This window comes from Thermobia domestica, chromosome 15 (genome assembly GCF_964235325.1).
Source record: "Thermobia domestica chromosome 15, izTheDome1.hap1.1, whole genome shotgun sequence".
NCBI classification, from domain to species: Eukaryota; Metazoa; Arthropoda; class Insecta; order Zygentoma; family Lepismatidae; genus Thermobia; species Thermobia domestica.
Window position 1 is genome coordinate 33867329 of NC_137468.1, and position 18670 is coordinate 33885998.

At 34.8% G+C, this 18670-nt stretch overlaps 1 protein-coding gene across 4 annotated transcripts in view; it reads left to right on the plus strand.

Moving 5' to 3' along the window:
• The window catches only part of LOC145670965 (cytochrome b5 domain-containing protein 1), a 187773-nt gene that overhangs the window by 128953 nt on the left and 40150 nt on the right, over window positions 1-18670 (plus strand). For 3 of the 4 annotated variants that reach the window (XM_081739561.1, XM_081739559.1, XM_081739560.1), the window contains exon 3: window positions 9705-9923. The exons of the other annotated variant lie outside the window; for it this stretch is intronic. In XM_081739561.1, coding sequence (XP_081595687.1) covers window positions 9705-9923 — 219 coding nt within the window. The remainder of the gene's footprint in view (window positions 1-9704; window positions 9924-18670) is intronic. 4 annotated transcript variants of the gene reach the window in all.

Consider the following 18670-nt stretch of genomic DNA (forward strand, 5'->3'; position numbering starts at 1 on the left):
TACGTCCCATGATTATGCCGGCTAGACTAAACGAGATGGTGATGATGAGAAATAAATGAAATGGTGGAATGAAGAAAGTAAAAAGAAACGAGAGAACCCCGAAAAACAAACGCACACGGTGTTTGTCCGGTGGCGTATTGTTTGTCACGACTCGATTTTTATGTTGTTTGCCCCGATTTTGCCACAATCTTTGCATTCTAATCTTATCAGATCTAATTATCGTGAAGATACACACACACTTGAAGTGAAAGGAGGGGTTGCCAGGCACTTTTGTTTTCGATTCCCTGGGACAGGTGGTAGGCCTATGTGTTCTTGCCTTTAGAACGAGAGAGGTCTCATTAGACTCGCCGCTGAAAGAGAACATTAAACTCCAAACAAATGAACACAAAATATCATTAATATCACAATAGCTTAGTAAACTGATAGTACTATAATTGCATTTTCTCTTTTAACGGATTTCTTAATAGTATCTCCTGTTACATGATGTTTTGTTTTTCGTTATGCTACGCGACTAAAGAACTGGATATTACATCCTTAAGAAAAATTAAATGAAATATTTCCGTTTTATGTCCCATGATTATGCCATGTAAGCTAAAGGATATGATGATGATGAGAATGAATAAAAAATAGTGTATTGAAGAAAGTGTGAGGAAACAGAAGAACCCCGAGAAAACTCACGCACACGGTGTTTGCCCACCACAAAGCCACTTCGCACGAGCTGAAATCTGACCAGAGATCCTGTTAGTATGAAACAACAGCAAGCAAATATATGTAGAAAACCTCAATAAAAACAAATGTAAACGGATGATCACGCTTCAAACTGATGAGATGGAGATATTTCCTGGCATGACTATAAACGCGTAACAGCATCCTTCTGATTTTTTTCAAACTATGCTTAAATATAAACCTATCTCAATAGAATCAGCCTATACAAACTCATTAAAACATAAATTAATAAGCAATCGAGTGCTGTCTAATGTCAAACGTCCAAAAATATAAATTCACTAAAATAGCTTACGAACAAAATAAGAAATGGAAAATTCAGATATAATTTAAATTTTGAGAATAAACTAAAACACTCGTAAAATCCGTTTGGAAAGAAGTGTTTAATGAATACTCAAAACTAGTATTCATTAAACACTTCTTTCCAAACGGATTTTACGAGTAACCCAAGGGTTTGTAGGGTTAGAAGTAAGAGCAGTAACCCAATAACATGTTTGGGACCGTTTGTATTGTATGTATTCTGTTTGTAAATATAATAGATTTGATTGTTATAATATAGTCATCTGGCAACCCTCAACTTCTGAGTCGATTTTCTATAAATCTTCACGATTATGATATAAGATAAATCAGAGAGAACAATACCGTGGCAAACAACACCAAAATTGAGTCGTGGCAAACTACACCGTAGCAAGCAAATAATCCTTTGTCCAACACAAAGTTAACTTGACTTGAGCGGAGATTGACCCAGGGACCCCACACGCCAGAGGCGAACGCTCTACCACTGAACCACCGCAGCTTCAAGTTTACCATAAACTCACTCTTAACATCTATACTGTATAGGGTCTATTAAAATTCTGCCTTTATATGTTTGTCTATAATAATTCACTCTCTTTGTGGATTCTCCCGTTCTTCACTTGTGTCAGTAAACGGTTATGTGCCGATATAGTAGGGAAGTGGGAAGAAGATTAATGGTAATATTAGAATGATGCGTTGTATGGACAGCAAAGATTCAGCCAGTATGCATCTTAAAATCCACTTACTAATAAGTACCACTTTTATTGATTTCTCTGTAATTTTGAACATTGCTCCTTTAAAAATTCAACCTCAGAGACCTTCTTTTAATAACCAGTTCGGATGAACCGTCTATAAGGACTCTACCAGTTTTAACTTGTTAAAAGAGATGACAACATTATCATTCTGTTGTAATTAAGTACCAAGTCAGCAACAACACTCAGCTGTTGTTCTGTAATGCTTGTCACAGGGCTATCCAAATACTCAGGAAACAGCAATCTACTAGCTGTGACAAAATTAATGACTCCTTAATAATTATGTAAGCTGCGTCAGTGTGACGGGTATAAAGTTTTAAAACGCCACATTTCGCTTATTTTATTTTTTTACTTTTCCTCTATTTTTTAATGTATAGAAGAAAATGTACACTCATGTCCAAAATTATTGTCGCATGTCTATAAATATGTTGTTGTAGGGATATAATTTGATAATGATTTCACCCGGTATTTCTTATAATGTTAGTATGTATATAATCGGCAAAAACATGTGTGTGGCAAATTTCATGTCAAAAGAGCAGTAAATAAGAACAATAAAACGAAAATAAAATTTTATTGTCCATTTAGCAACAATTTGTTTTACTCATGCTAATTTTAGTATTTATAATTCTTTTCCTATGAAATTTACCACAAACATACATTTCTCGATTATACATATAGATCAGTATTAAAGTACCCTGCAAAATCATTATCAAAGTATATTCTTACAAGATGACAGTTGTAGATATGCGGCAATCATTTTGGACATGAGTGTACATTAACACTTGAGCAAAAATATGGTTGATTCCATGGAATACAATGACCTTGTATCCCTTGGCGCTAATCCCGGGGAAAAGGGGGACATGTCCCCCACTGTTGGAACTGGGGGACTGTTTCCCTAATAATTCGGTTTGAAATGTGTTTTTTTTTTTTGCGTAAGTAGACACATACCAATTATAAATATTCAGATTTCAGAATGTGTTCACAGCACTGATTTGTAATACTGATATGTACCACGACTTCATCTACATCGCTTGATATACAATATACAACTGGTTCACCTCAGAAATCAGATTCATCTACTGTAATATGAGCCTCATCTTCCCCCCCTTCCCCCACAGAATAAGCCTGAATTCATTACTTTTGACAATTTTACTATTTGTGACACTGTTATTCAATTTTAATATATATTCATGCGCCGCTTATCCTTTATTATTACATGAACAGTGTGAAAAACAATTGTATTTAAAACAGGCAAATTCGGCCATTTTTGGCTCGTGCCATTTTAATACATATGCTCACTTCAAACAAATTTGTTTTAAAACAAATTTAGTGAAATAGTCCACAAGGCTCTACGGCTAGGACTTCCTTTATAAATCTTCCGAAAGGGAGATAACTGAAACTGAATTATTCTGAAAATGAATTCCAATGTGTACGGAAAAGTGCAAAAGGTAATCGTTATGCATTTTATACTATTTGTTATTGTTACATTAAGATTTCCAACAAAGGAAAGCGGGACCTTTTAAACATACGGAGACAATTAAACATAAATTAAAGGTGAACAGTGATTCAACTTCAAAGAAATTGGAGACATTTTTTTTTTTTCCTAGAAAGTTTTCTCAGGAAACTGAAAAAATTACGGCTACAGAATTGTATTATTTTACTTTAATGCTTTATTACTGTATTAGTTTACTTTAATATAATGTATTAATTTCTATATTATTTTTTTCTTTTTCTTTAAAATGTGCTCGTAGATATAATCTGGAAGCAAACTTAAGTTTTGATAAAAGCAAAATTTTTAGTGATTTATTTAGGTCAAAGTGTCCTTCTTTTTGATTTTACAAATCTGGCAACACTAAATATAATGTAAAATGATTTGTGGGTCTTTAAACGTTGATAAATGCTCTTCATTATCTTCGTAAAATCACTTTATCAATTTACAGTTTTTTTAAAAAAAATTACTATGAATTATGTAGTAGTAAAAGAAGTGTTTGAAATGTAAAACTTGGGTGAACTAGTGCCGTCTACAAAATTCGAGAAATCTCTCGTCTCGTCTCGAAAACGGAACGAGTGTTGTCATCTATCGCATCTCGTGTTGAATTTGAAAATGTGCTTCTCGCCTTGTTTTCGAAATGAGACAACAAATTTCTCGAGTCACGTGAGTAACACTATAATATTTCAATGTAATTTTTCAATATAATCGAAACATTTTAGTGGGGTTGACTTTTCTTCATGGAAACGTTAATGGAACTGACCTTACGCACAAGTTTTGACAAATTTAACAGTCGCACTCTCGGACAGAACCAGAATCACACACATCCAGAAAACCAGGGCAATATTTATTTACACATGGGCCAACATAGATCATGACCCAGGGCGGCAAATTTTTATCGTATCAGCATTTTTTGTCATCTAGATCTGGAAATTAACTATCTAAATGCATACGGATACGACACGAGATTTTTACATTTGTAAATATCCAAGTAAAAAGAAGCGATATATCCATATGTAGATGTAAGTTTGCGTTTTTTATTCTGTGCACCCTAGTGCAGAGGGGCATCCATAATTTTTTTGTTGGGAGGGGTCTAAAGTTTACTTGGGAGGGGCGTCTATGTAATATTTACTATTGAACAGTTTTATTGTGTAATCGGAAAGACATCAAGTACTTGTTAAATATTGCCACCTAGATTCTCAGATAAAATGATAGAACTTTATAGTTTTTTAAAAAAAAATAGAGAGAGAGAGAGACAGAGACACACACACACACACACACACACACAGAGAGAGAGAGAGAGAGAGAGAGAGAGTAGATGAAGCATAAGATTGAATTATTATACTACTTCAATTATTCCTCTGCTAAACAAATATAGTTTTATTAAGTAAATGTACGAAAGTATGTTGAGTTACCATTTTTTTTTTTTGAGGGGGGTCGGGTCCAGATCCAGACCCGGTGGAATCTCCAGCGTGGGTGCGTCGCTGCCTCTCTGTCCAATAGTTGAGCATAGCAGAGTCATACCCAGTAATGCACAGAAATATAATTTCCTTCCTTCCTTCCATCATTGAAATTCAATGTTATATGAAGAAATCCATGAAGCTGCGGGCAGATTGAATAATTTCGATTATGTTACAGGAAAGAAAAACAAGTCCCGTTACATTGACTATTAGAAATACATTTTAATATTCTACTTTAAAACATATTCCTACAAATTAGAATGTAAAATATTCCTTAAAATATGCTATGCACGCGTTAAAAATTCTAGAATATTATTAACATTTAGCCAAAAAAAAAAGTCCCAAGATGTCATATACTAATCGATAGATCTCATCGTGCTCAACAAAATGATTTTGGTGATTGTAAATCTTCATACGTAGTTTTTGAGAAAAACTAATTTTTTGGCAAACCTAAAAAAGGATGCTACTCGATAATCACGCCACCTGTTAAGGTGAAACTGGTACTAAAGTATATCTTTATCATGCATTTTGTTGTGATACTAACAAAGGGGACAGTACACAATATGAGTAATGAGATATAACCTAAAATCATTATTACCTCTGAATCTTGTTTGATTATAGTTTTGTCTAAAGATGAAGCATATAGTAATCAATGGCTCAAAATGATTCAAACAAAGCAATGTGCTTGCAAGTAGGTATTCATGTGCAGTTTTCGAGATAAATCGAGAGAAACTATGTTTTATGCTGTAAAAAAAAGTATATTATTCTTTGTCAATAACAATTTATGTTATTCCTCTGTTGGAATATAGATGTTTATTTATTTGTTTATTGTATATTGTAATATCTCACATGGTTTTGTTTATAAATAACCAGCATGTGCTTATATTGATAAACGTCAACCATGTGCATCTTACTATGGATTACTATAGCTGCAGACGACAGGGACACAGCGACACGTTTAGTTATGCAACAACGAAAGAACACTAACGTCACTGCCTTATCTAAAACACCTATATAACCAAAATATTTCAGCAACAATCATCAGTCTGTGACTGGTTACTTTCCTTTTTTAACTTGCTTTGAAGCACTAAAAAACAGGATGGATTGATTTAAATCAGTCTGATTTAAATCAAGATTTAAATCACTTGATTTTTTAAAATAAAAATCGTTGATTTAAATCGAATTCCGAAATAAATTAATATAAAGTGAAAATAAATAAAATCCCATTTCTGTTCTGTTATTTCGATTAGGGAAGTTAATAATCATAATACAATGAGACTCAAATGTACAGTATAGTATGAAAACAAGTGTCATGCAGAGGATGATTAGGAAAAATCCCGTTTTGAACAGGTAACGGAGCAATCCTGCTTTCTTCTTTTCGTAACATTGGGTTTTGGTTTTAAAATCGTTAACTATTCCAACGGGGAAATCACCATCGACATTTAAGACGGAAATTATTTTTGTGTGTGTCTGTTTGTTTGTTCCCAGATAATAGGGCGTATTTAGAGGGGTCCTATCCCTTCTCCATTTTTTGTTAGTTTTATAACTTTAGGCGAAATTTATGTATTTCATGCCGCAAGCTTGTACTGAGTTTTTAAAAATAGGCCCTTGCCAAATAAAAGTAACTTTTGTGAAAAAAAGAGTGATTTTGGTAAACGTTGCTGTATTTTCTCCTTAATGCTTAATCTTTTAAATTATATCACATATTTTTAGGTGATAGGGTAGAATCTTCATTATTCTATTAAAAAAGTACCAATAAGGCTTTTTACTTTGTTTTCTTCAAGACTGGAGGCATTTTAGAACACGTTACATATGCTTTCACGCCTTTCTGCGTTGAGGCATAGTGTGTGATGACGTCATAAATTTAAAAATATATTTTTTGTTATGCGTATTATTATTATTATTTGGCAGGTTACATTTTGCATTCAGACGACTGAAATTTTGCACACTCGTTCAGTGCATTCCTTAATAATTTTCAGATGTTTTCAGATCTCTGCGTGGAAACAGCGGGGTCTAGAGAGGCAAAAATGTTTTTAAAAAAGGATATTTTTAACAAAAATAGATTTTTTCGTGATTTTCCCGCCTCAGATAGAGACATATGAATGGTACCGTTTGAAAGGTTGTTCTATTCTGAAGAAAATCATGTACGTACTATGCTTCTAGGATAAATAGGGATGTATCAGGAAACTGTTACCTGAGACCCTATTTTATACGAGAATCTGGGGAATATTATTTTTCGCGGGCTTACTTTTGCACCTACAAGATTGAGATTTTGCACATTTTCTCAGTGGACCCCACAGTACTTTTTAGATTTGTTTCAGATCTCTGCCTTAAAACAGGGGGAGGGGTCTACAAAGGTAAAAATTAAAAAAAAGAAGATATTTTTAACAGAAAATTCCTTTTTTTGTGATTTACCCGCCCCAAATACATGATGGAGACGTTTGAAGGGTACCGTTTGAAAATTTGTTTTATTCTCAAGAGAATAATGTACAAATCATGATCCTAGGATAAATAGGGATGTCTGAGGAAATTTTTATATTACATCCGGGTCATCTGGGCCATTGTGGGAATGTTCTTAGCTCAATAGTTTCCTCACCCTTACTACTCAAGATAGAAGCTTGAAATTTTGTACACACATTTAGTACACCCCTTAGTATTTCCCAGTTGATTTAGAGATCTGTGCGTTAACACAGGGGAATCCAGAGGGGATCAATTTTTAAAAAAAGCAAAAAATGCCGATTACTCTCAAAATTTCCCGCTTCAGGGACATGATAGGAAAATGTGAATGTTATCGTTTCAAAAGCTGTTCTATTCTAAAGAGAGTGATGTATGTACCATTATCTTATCATAAATAGGGATGATGCTGTAGCTACTTGACTGAAAGTCTATAATTTACCTTAAAAAAAAAAGCCATAATTTAAAAGGGTTAAGGAAATTGTTTGGGATATATTTAGGTTAACGATTTGGGATAATTAAAAATTCCACCCCAATATTTTCACTTAAATGCCATAATTAGCATTTAATACTAATTCCTAATGCGTTTTTCTTCAGTTCACGACTTGTATTATACGAGGAGAAAGATTCGATTTAAATTTAAAAAATCGATTTAAATAAAAAATCAACAAAAATGTTTTTTTTAAACCATGATTTTTCCACCCTGTTAAAAAATACCTAACCCAAAACATCTAGTTTACTCAGAACTCTAGGCTTCCTCTTTTCCCATTTAGCTTGCTTCAGAGCTTTGTTAAAACACCTAACCTCAGTCACCTAGCTTGCTTTGGAGCTCTGTGAGTCTTAACTCCCCTTTGCTTGCGTGGAGCATTGGGGATCCTGAAATCCACTCCATCCAGCTTGCTCAAAGCTTTGTAAAAATCATATCCTAGGTTACTTCAGTCTTGGGTTACCTCTCATAACGCAGTATTTTTAAAAATTACATTAAAGTAATATTTATAATATACTGTTTATTTTTTAAAAAATATATTGAAAATCAATAGTGAATAACAATTCCAAACTATACTTTACTCTGCCTATGCTCTACCTAAATCTGTTCAAGAAAACTTTACAATACATTTAAAAAATACATTATAAAGTAGCAATTATTTGTGTTTTTTGTTCTTCGCCTTCTCCCAACAGTGAAACGTACTGCATGTAATCGGCATTATTTGAGGCATTAAAATCAAAAATAGATATGTTGATAAAGAGGATAATCATCAAACATAGAACCTAGAATCTCCTCATTATATTTTAACCGTGCTTCTATTATTCACTGCCAGATCTAATCCGGGACCGGAGGACCTGGGCCCCTAGTTTTTTGAGTAAAAAAAATAAAAGAAATATTATTTACATATTTTTGAAAGTTACTTTTTATTCTTTATTGGAAATTTTTTGAAACATTAGATATTTCTAGTTCTTGTTAACGAAGTGCGTAAACAGATTTCAGATTAAAATGATTTGCGTAAACTCATGATACACCTATCATAATCTAGATTTTGGCTGCCCCTCTCCCCAGTTTTTACATTTTAGATCCGCCACTGCTATTATTTCTGTTAAGTAAAGCTTTGAATTACACATAGCAGATACATAAATTGAAAAAAAAATGCTACGAAGAAATTCTACTACGGGACATCCATTTGGGGCAAATATAGTGTTTTTATAACGAACTGACAAAAAAAGAAAAGAAAAGAAAAAAGAAAAGAAAGAAAGAAAAAGGAAAGAAAGAAAACTGAACATGCCTATTTTACCGCTTGACGCGACAGCAATTGAGCACGAGTTTGTAACCGACCATAACAAAGTTTTATTTTTTACGGTTTTTTATTTGCAGAAATCTAGTTCTTGGACGATGAACCTTATTGACAGAGAAGTGATTTAAAAATAACATATCTGAAGCTATGGTAATATTCTCAATAACGGCGCTACTGAACTGAAAGCCTAATGTGTTTGTTGCAGGGTTACCAGGGGGAACAGCGAGGAGAGACGAAAGCGTGAACAGCTGTTGGGAACGGCGCGACGCAGCGAACAAGAAAGATTTTTATTGAACACAGACAAAAGGAAAAAGAAAAAGAAAGGAACCCACTAGGAATGAGCGAAAGAAATTTTGCAGCATTTAGAAAAGAAAAGAAAAGAAAAATGGATCAGCATAATAATGACGAAAACCAAACACTGCCGACTGCACACGCACAACCAGCAAGCGAAAAGCTGAATGCGGTTGCTATCTGTTTCCTTTCTTCATAGGCGGCGCTCGAGTAGCGTTAACATGACGTCACAACCGGTTTCTGTCGTCTGCAACTCTAGTGCACAGCGTTGTGTATTAGCAAATTAAGTGAAATCAAAAAAGAACAAAAAAACGGAACCACCAATCTCACCACTACATGCCAACCATTATGCCATTGATGTTGTTGATAATTCGTTTTTATAAGCGTTTACATGTGAAATTTCCCGTATGAAGTGTGTGTTTTGTGTTACATTGTTATGTAAAATCTTCCACAGATAAGACATCGGATCCATCCTATCACAGGAGTTCGAATACCATACACACCGCACGGCCGGTTACCCCATGTGGGATTGCAGGTCCCGACCCAGAAATGGCGAGCTCTAACCACGCTACCCTGGTGGAATGATCCTCGTTATGAGATCGGCTGGTTAACTTCAAGATCACGGCCTATCAAAATCGTCAATGTGCTCACCGGACAAGAGAACGTCATTGAAGTAAGTACACACAGTACAATACTTTTAACTTTCTTTCTTTCTTTCTTTCTTTTTTTTAGGATTTTATGTTTATGTACTTTTTTTTAAAAAAAATCTGTTTATGTTTACGTTAAAACATTTGTTATGCTGTTTAAAAAAAGATTAAAAACAATAAAAAAAAATATATATAAAAATTGATCGTGTAGCACTTCGGAACTACGCGGTGTGTGGTTTTTCCAATTAAGACTTAAGTATTGTATACAATTTTTATAGATTTTCTTCTTCTTCGATTCGAATTTATGAGTTTTGATACCGTACCATAGACATATGACGAAAAGAATGAACAATTAAAAACGAAAGAAAGAAAAAACAAAACATACATCGATTGTGTCAAAGTTATAAATAACACACTTCCATCATACCAGCTGAATCGTGCTTGAAATACACGAAGATTGACAGTTCTGTGCGTTTGAAGTGCATGCGAGTTTGCTATTCAGTATTTGTTTAATTAGTAAATCATTTGCATGGCACATTGTCTTCATATAAAAGAGTGTTATTTAAATATTTTGAGAAACACGATGAACTAGCTACAGTTTTGTGGGGAAAAAGAAAGTACACATTTATGCATAGAATTTTTACATTGAAATTACTGAATTACGTAATTATATGTAACAAAACTCATTGCTACAGGGGACTGGGATCTCGGTCTGCACTTGAAGATATAAAAACCTTAATTTAAACAAACAAGACTTGCTTTTAAATCAAATTCCCGATAAATTACCATCAATTATGATCAATACTTTGTGTTATTTTCTAGAATATTTATTTTAGTTATTTATTCTATTTCATAGGCAGATCAATATTACACTCTGAGCTTCAATAAGTTAAAATTATTAAAATAATTTGATTCACCAAACCGAGTTTAGGCTAGCACTAATCTACGGATGAATTTGCAAACAAAAATACGAAATGTATTTTTAGCAAATTAGGGATAGCAAATTAAGTTAAATGCTAGGTCCGTTGTCTGTTTAACGTTTTTTTTTAAAAAAAAAAAAAAGAAATTATGTAATATTTCATTTAAGAACAACATTCTAGATAGATTCTGTGTTTTCATTAAAATAACAGCACAAATCCATCATAACAATAATTCAAACATATGTCCAATTTGAAGTGCAAAAATTTCCAATCAGAGATTAATTATTAGTGGATATAACTGTTTCAACACATATACAATTAATTTAAATAGAAAAAAAAACCTTTGGTGCTACTACAGTTTGATAATCGCGTGCTCCTGCACTGCTCTCAAAGGCAAAGGGTATCGATTTGGGGGAGAACTCACGATGCGGTGTTGCCAAATGTATTCAGAGACCAGGGAAGATTCCTAATGAATATTGTTGATATTCTGAGGAAAATAAGTAAATTGAAAGCTATTTAAAGCGAAACAATAAGGTCTAAATTTATTATTAAGGAACTGGTGAATGATATATTTGGTATTCGTCATTTATCACATGTAAATCAAAATATAAATACACACGTCTCACATACTGCATGGCAAATGTTTCTTTTGTAAATAATAATAATAATAATAAATAATAATAAAAATCATTCCTGGACACACAAATTATGTATTTCTAATTGAATGCAATGTTGCTACATAGTATAAATATTAAAAACTATCATTTATATTACAGTAGCAATATAATTCACCTACCTATGGAACTTTTTCATTGTTCGAGCTAAGTAGTTCTAATTGCGGACTAATTTGTACTTTATTCGTGGTGGTGTTATGGTTGGTTACATGTGTTTATGTTAGTCCAATTAAAATTTAATGATTAGTCGTTTACCGTTATTCGACTAATTTCCGATTAATTGTTCAAATAATCGAGCCATTATTCGATGAACGTATTGGTCAAATATTCAAAATGAAATATTTATTTAAAGGTTAACGTCGTACGATTATGCTCTTTGGGCTAAAGGAGACGGTTAATTGATTAATGAGAATGAATGATTGGGAAATTAATTTTAGTACTCTCTCACTGGTAATCGAACTCGGGACTACATATATCTAAAGCAAACGTGCTAGCCACTAAAACAACAGGTAGGGGCTATATTTGATTTTGAGATTATGTGAATTTCAAACGTCAGCTTTCTTCTTTTTAACGTCCCACGACACTTTGCACCGAGACTAAGGGAGGATATGAAGAAAAGTGGGGAACACCGAGAAAAACGCACACAAACGGTGTTAGTTCACCACAAGGCCTACTTGGCGGGAGCTAGGATCGGATCAGGGACTCCACGCAGCAGAGGTAACTGCTTTACCACTGTAAACATAGTGTTTATCGTTACTAGATGCATGTAGAGCTAAGATTTTTTTGTGTGTGAAGAACTTTTCTAAGCAGTTATACAGGATGGTCCATAACTCTTAGTACAGTTGATTATTTTGGAAACAAACATGATTAAAGCAAATCTGACTAGCGGAGGGCGGACTTGGGTAAAGGAGCTACCGATTGATGCATACGTGGTGAATGGCGGCCATCGCCATCTTGGATCCACGTTAATTTTTGTAAATGGGAAGGTAGGCATGTGACATATCAATTAACACTGTTTTTTGCAGGGGAATGTTGTCCCGCAAGCAGAAATGAATTATCCTGTCCCGTTCCAAAGTTATGACGCCCCAAAGTTCCACCTACAGGATGTGCTTAACATGTTGCCCGTCCATTACAACACATAACCGGAGTCTCTTAAACCAGTCCTCTTGAACCCATAACAACACAGGGGGGTGATGCTATGACAGACGTCCTGAATACGTAACTGTAGGTGTGCAACATCCCGAATCTTCTCCTGATACACCAGGTGTTTTAAGTGTCCCCATAAAAAATCCAAGGGAGTGAGGTCCGGTGACCGGGCTGACCACTCCACAGGGCCTCGGCGACCGATCCAACGTTCAGGAAAATACAAATCCAAGCATTCCCGCACAGGCAGCGCATGGTGCGGTGAGGTACCATCTTGCTGGAAACATCACGGGAAGGTAACATCAGGGCGGAGAAGCAACGGAAACACCAACTCCTGTAACATGTCCGGATATCGGACACCATTTAGGGTACCAGGAAGGAATAAGGGTCCTATGATCGACGTGTTCCACATGTCACACCACACCATGATATGAACAGGAGTAACCCTCTTGCAGGGATTGATCGTATGTGGGTTTGCATCCGACTAATATCGCATGTTCTGGCGATTCACTTCCCCATCCAAATATAAGTTTGCCTCGTGTGTGAAGACAACGCAGGCTGGGAAATGCGGATCTCGATCATATTGTGACAAAGCCCAACTGGCGGTTTCATGCGCCGGTCTGGATCACCCTCTGAAAGGTTGTGAACAAGCTGCAGCTTCAAGGGTTGCCACTTGTTCCTATGGAGAATCCTCATCATGGAAGCACGTTGTACGCCTGTTATCCTGATAGTTGTCTTCTAGGATACTGTGCTTCGGACTTTTCACACCCGCAGCAAGCACCATTGTGGATGTCTCCTCATCTGTCGTGGTTCGTGGGAGACCTGACCGTGGTCTGTCGGCAAGATTACCAGTTACACTGAATTTCCTAATGAGGTAGCTAAAGGTGTTGTGGCTTATTGCAGCTTTTTCGGGGTGGCGCGCGTTGAAGTCTTGGGTAATCACACGACTGCGTCTTTCCCCAGACATTAGGATAATCTCAATTCTTTCCTGCTTCATCAGTGCCATCTCGCTCTACCTGCAACGAAAAGAAAACCTGTCAAATTTGGAGCGTCACGTCTCTCTTAGTCACAACAGTATTAGTGCCAGAAACAGAAAACCTCCAACTTTGGAACGGGATGTGATAACGCACTTCTGCTTGCGGGACTGCAATTCCCTGCAAAATAAGTGTTAATTGATGTGTTACATGCCTACCTCCCTATTTAAAAAATAACCTGGATCCAAGATGGCCGCCATTCACCACGCATGCATCAATCGGTAGCTCCTTTACTCAAGTCCGCTCTCCGCTAGTCAGATTTGCTTTAATCATGTTTGTTTCCAAAATAAAATTGAAATTTGATAGATTAAAAAGTACTTTAGTACGATTGATTGATTGATTTGCATTTATGTCCTTTGTCAGCAGCAAGACTAAACGAGACCTTACCATTTAAAGTGTTAATATAGCACGAGACCCTACCATTTAAAGTATTAATGTAGCACAAGACATTACCATTTAAAGTGTTAATATAGCACGAGACCTTACTATTTATAGTGCTAATATAAGACGAGACCTTACCATTTAAAGTGTTAATATTGGAGGAGACTTATTATTGAATGTATTAATATAACACGAGATCTTATCATTTAAAGTGTTAATATAACACGAGACCTTACCATTTAAAGTGTCAACATAGCACGAGACCTTACTATTTAAGTATTAATATAGAACGAGAATTTACCATTTAAATGTTAATATAGGACGAGACTTAAGTGTTAATATAACACGAGATCTTATCATTTAAAGTGTTAATATAGCATGAGACCTTACCATGTAAAGTGTTAATATAGCACGAGACCTAACCATTTAAAGTGGGATCTTAACTACTGTAGTGTATTCGATGCTCCCAAATTGGGACTCGAAACCAAGACCTCCTCCTACACAAACATCTTACTAATACTAAATTTTGTATCGCAAATATTATTTAAGAATACTGTATTTTTAATAGTTGAATGTTTCAGTTATTTACTTCATGCAATTTTGTAGCCAACACTTGAAAATGTGGTCAGTTATAAACTATATCTCTTTATTTGCACAAGTTAGATGAAATAAAAATAGTGAATAAAAATAGAAAGTAAAATAGTTCAATTTAATTGATACTTCAAATATTTTTACCTGAAGAGATGTATAAAGTCTTCAAGGGAGGGAAGTATTTTCTATATGTTTCTCTTTAACTCACATGTCCTGGTTTAACTTTGTCCTCAATTCTTGCAACTTTAAGTTAACTCTTTTTCCGATGTCATACAGTGATGAAATATTGCACAGTGACGTAAGTCGGGTGACACCATTGCTTCTTATATATAGCGTATATTTGTAAATCTTAATAAAAGTTATTCATATTGATCTCTACTAACTCTATATCCTATATAGTTATGTAACCAAAAATGATCTGGAGTTGTTATGTACAGTATAACATCCAGGGGATATTCATAAATTAACGTTAAAGATGGTGAAAGTCCGATAGATTTAAAGAACTGATTGAATGTGAAAACATCTTATAACAAAAAAGTAAAAAGTAAAATAAAATAAAATAACCCAAAATAAAAAAAAATAAGTCATACTAAAAAGTAAAAAAATAAGTTTTTAAGAAAATTACTTTTTTAAAAAAAATCTACTTATGCATGACTAAAAAGAAAAGCATGAGAAGCATTCCTATATACAGTCAATTTATAAATTATTCAATTCTCATGTAAATCAGGTGATTGTATATGGGAGCAGTTCCTTTGCTTCTCTTTTTAGTTATGCATAAGTAGATTTTTTTTTAAAAAAGTAATTTTCTTGACAACTGAATTATATTTTACTTTTAATATGATTGATTTTATATTTTACTTTATAGTACAATTTATTTTATTCTTTAAAGAAAGTATATCATTTTCTTTAAAAAAAATATTCCCTAAGTTTAGGTAATTGTAGCCTACTGGTTAACGTTCTCCCTCTGCAATCGAGAAATCTCGGGTTCGAATCCGATTGCTTACGATCCTAACTAAAATTTTTTATCCGGGCTTTTCCTCATTTAAAACTATAGGCAAATGCCAGGATGATAACTTCAAATCTAGATACCGGTTTCCTTCCATTTCCTAACTTTATTCCTGTTATTGGACTCGTAGTTATTAATTCTAGTGGAAATTGATTTCATAGACTGTTTCTAGAAGTCTGTTAAACAAAATAGAAGCAAATCTTTATTCACACTGAATGGAGAATTAATTCTTTTCTATATCGTAACTAGTAGCGTATGCAGGAATTTATTTCGGGAAGGGTCCAAACTCAATATGAGGGTATTTTGTATTAAAATTCCTAAAATTGTCCCTAAAATTAGGCTAAATTTATACAAAATTCGAAATTTCGGGTTGGGGTGGGAGTCCGGACTTAACATTAACATTAACCCGGACATTAACAGGTTTCTATTCATTGAATTAATATTCCTTCAACACGATGTTAGAAATTTTAAGTTCTGTCTTTTCGACACTGTAGTAATTCAGGGTGGTTTATATCGTAGGGGTATTAAATGACATGTGAAACAGCTATCTGTGAAATGAATTCTTAACCCTAGAAAGTCTGCTCGCATCTGCTACGTGAAGGACCAGGGAGGTGTGTCAAATTTACCCGCGCTCGTTTTAAATAGCTCTCAGAGTATATTTGTTTAATTTGAGTTAACGTGTTTAAGTAAATTTCAAAAAAGAAACTTTCCAAGGAATTGTGCTTTTTATTTGTAAAAAAATGAATAAATACAGTGCGTTAAACTGCTTATATATTAACTTATACGAGATTTTTTACAATAGTATGCAGAAAACCAGAGAAAAATAATATTTTAAAAAGGAAATACAAGTTTTAGATACAAAAAACAAACGAAAGGAATTTTGGGGAAAACAAAGATGGGTAGCACTTATGACCAAGCTGGGATCAAATCGGCCCGCATAACATGAATTATTTAAGAAAATAATAATAATTCAGTATTTTCCAGTTGGGAAAAAAGCGAAAATTAACCTTTCATCAAAAGGAACAATAACAAAAAACAAGCAGAACCCTGAATACATATTAATCCATATAAACTAAATAAAAAAGAACTCGCGGACAAAATTGATCCCCCCTTGGTCTTTCTAGGGTTAAGATCTCAGTTCTTGCATATGTGGTATCGCTAATCCCCATTTTTAACCTGTTCCTCTACTCCTGCAAGTAAATTTTACTTTCCCATACCATTTTGTTGAACCACATGGAAAAGGAACTGTCCACCCTAAACCCCATCTAACTAGCTTAGTGACGCCACGTAGCTATGTTAAGGAAAGTAGGCTAGAACCTACCTTCGGGCAGAATACTCATATATATAATTTCTGAAGCGCCCTTATATTTGTGATTCATCCAAAGTTACATCATGATGGTTTCGGGGGTCAATTCCCCCCCCCCCCTGGAATTTGGAAATTGAACCTCTGGGCCATAGGTCTGTGCTTAACGTGGATTACAGTATTTCTGCAGTACTATAGTAGCGTGTGTATTGAAGTCCTCCCTCTTCAGGGGAAATCTGAAATCACTGAGTTGTATTCCACACCAAGCTCTTAATCCTTCTTGCTATTAAGAGCTATAAAACATTCTTAGATATCATTATTCATTAAAAAAAAAATACCTGTTGAATGTACTATCCCATAATGAACTAAAAAGTAAAAAAAAAAAAAAAAGATTTGCTTTTGCGTTTCATAACATTTAGGGAACGCGTATTTCACATATTTTTTTAGTTGGTACTTTCAATTAGGTACGGAATTCTTTGAGGAGCGACCCATGCTTTTATGAGCATCTTTATAATCTTTTTCTTTCTACATTTTGATGTACTTACAATTTTTAAAGGGTTTGGTATACCAAAACTCCATTTTTTTTTTTTTTAGCTTAACGTTTCACGATTAAGCACCGAGGCTAAGACAGATGGTAATTGTGAGATGGATGATAATGGTGGAATTAAATGTAGGGGAATGGGAGAATCCCAAGAAAACCCATACATGTGGTGCGTGTCCATCACAACGCGAACTCCTTTATATATTTGCCTTGTCCGTGTGTCCATCCTTTTGGGAGAAAAAAAATGTTAAAAACTACTTGATGGATTACCATCAATTTTGACCAGGTTATAGAGGGTAAAAAATGAGCAATCAAGTTCGTTAATACATCATCATTATCCTCATCATACTAGGTATTCAGCCACTATAGGCAGGTCACTTGCTGAACCTGAGAAGCTTCCGTACTCCACTGTCTTCCGCTAACCCTTCGTCGTCAAGTATGATTTTTCTGTTTTAATATCGTCCAGTAATTGTAGTCTCCTTCATCCTCTCCCTCTCTTTCCTGCCACTATACCCTCTACTACGTCCTTCATAATACAGTTCCTTCTTAACCAATGCCCCAATTAATTTCTCTTCCTGTTTTTAATAGTATCTAACATTGTTCTTTCCCCCCACACTAACACCCCCTCATTCGTCTTCCGTTCGACCCAGTTAATTCTATCCGTTATTCTCCACGCCTACATTTCAAAAGTTTCCAGCCATTGACAAGGAGCGTTTTTGGACTGAAAAATGCCATTCCTATCTGGAAATACGGTTGCCGTGAATGGTGTACGTCATCAGTATGATTTGTCGGTAGCTAGGAGCCGTCATGGTGCCCTCCATAGGCACTGCTGGACCCATGGATGATGATGTGAAGATTCTCTAAATTATAATGGATCCATCACCAATCTGTTGTCATTGTATTGTGCACGCCTCGAGTAGCTGTTCTCCTGGATGACGATGGAATCTGACCTGGTCATTCATGTGATGAACGCAGTATTAGACCATGAAACATTGTACTATTCCTCGGTGGTCCAATGACGTTGGGTATGTGCCCATTTCTGCCGATATGGATGATGCCATAAGGTTAACATGGGACATATCTAACAGTATGCTTTCTCTACTGCTAAAGTTTGCTTTTATTTGTGCCACAGTTTGCGCCCTATCTTGTGGTACCATCTTCGACAGACTACAAGCCCGAA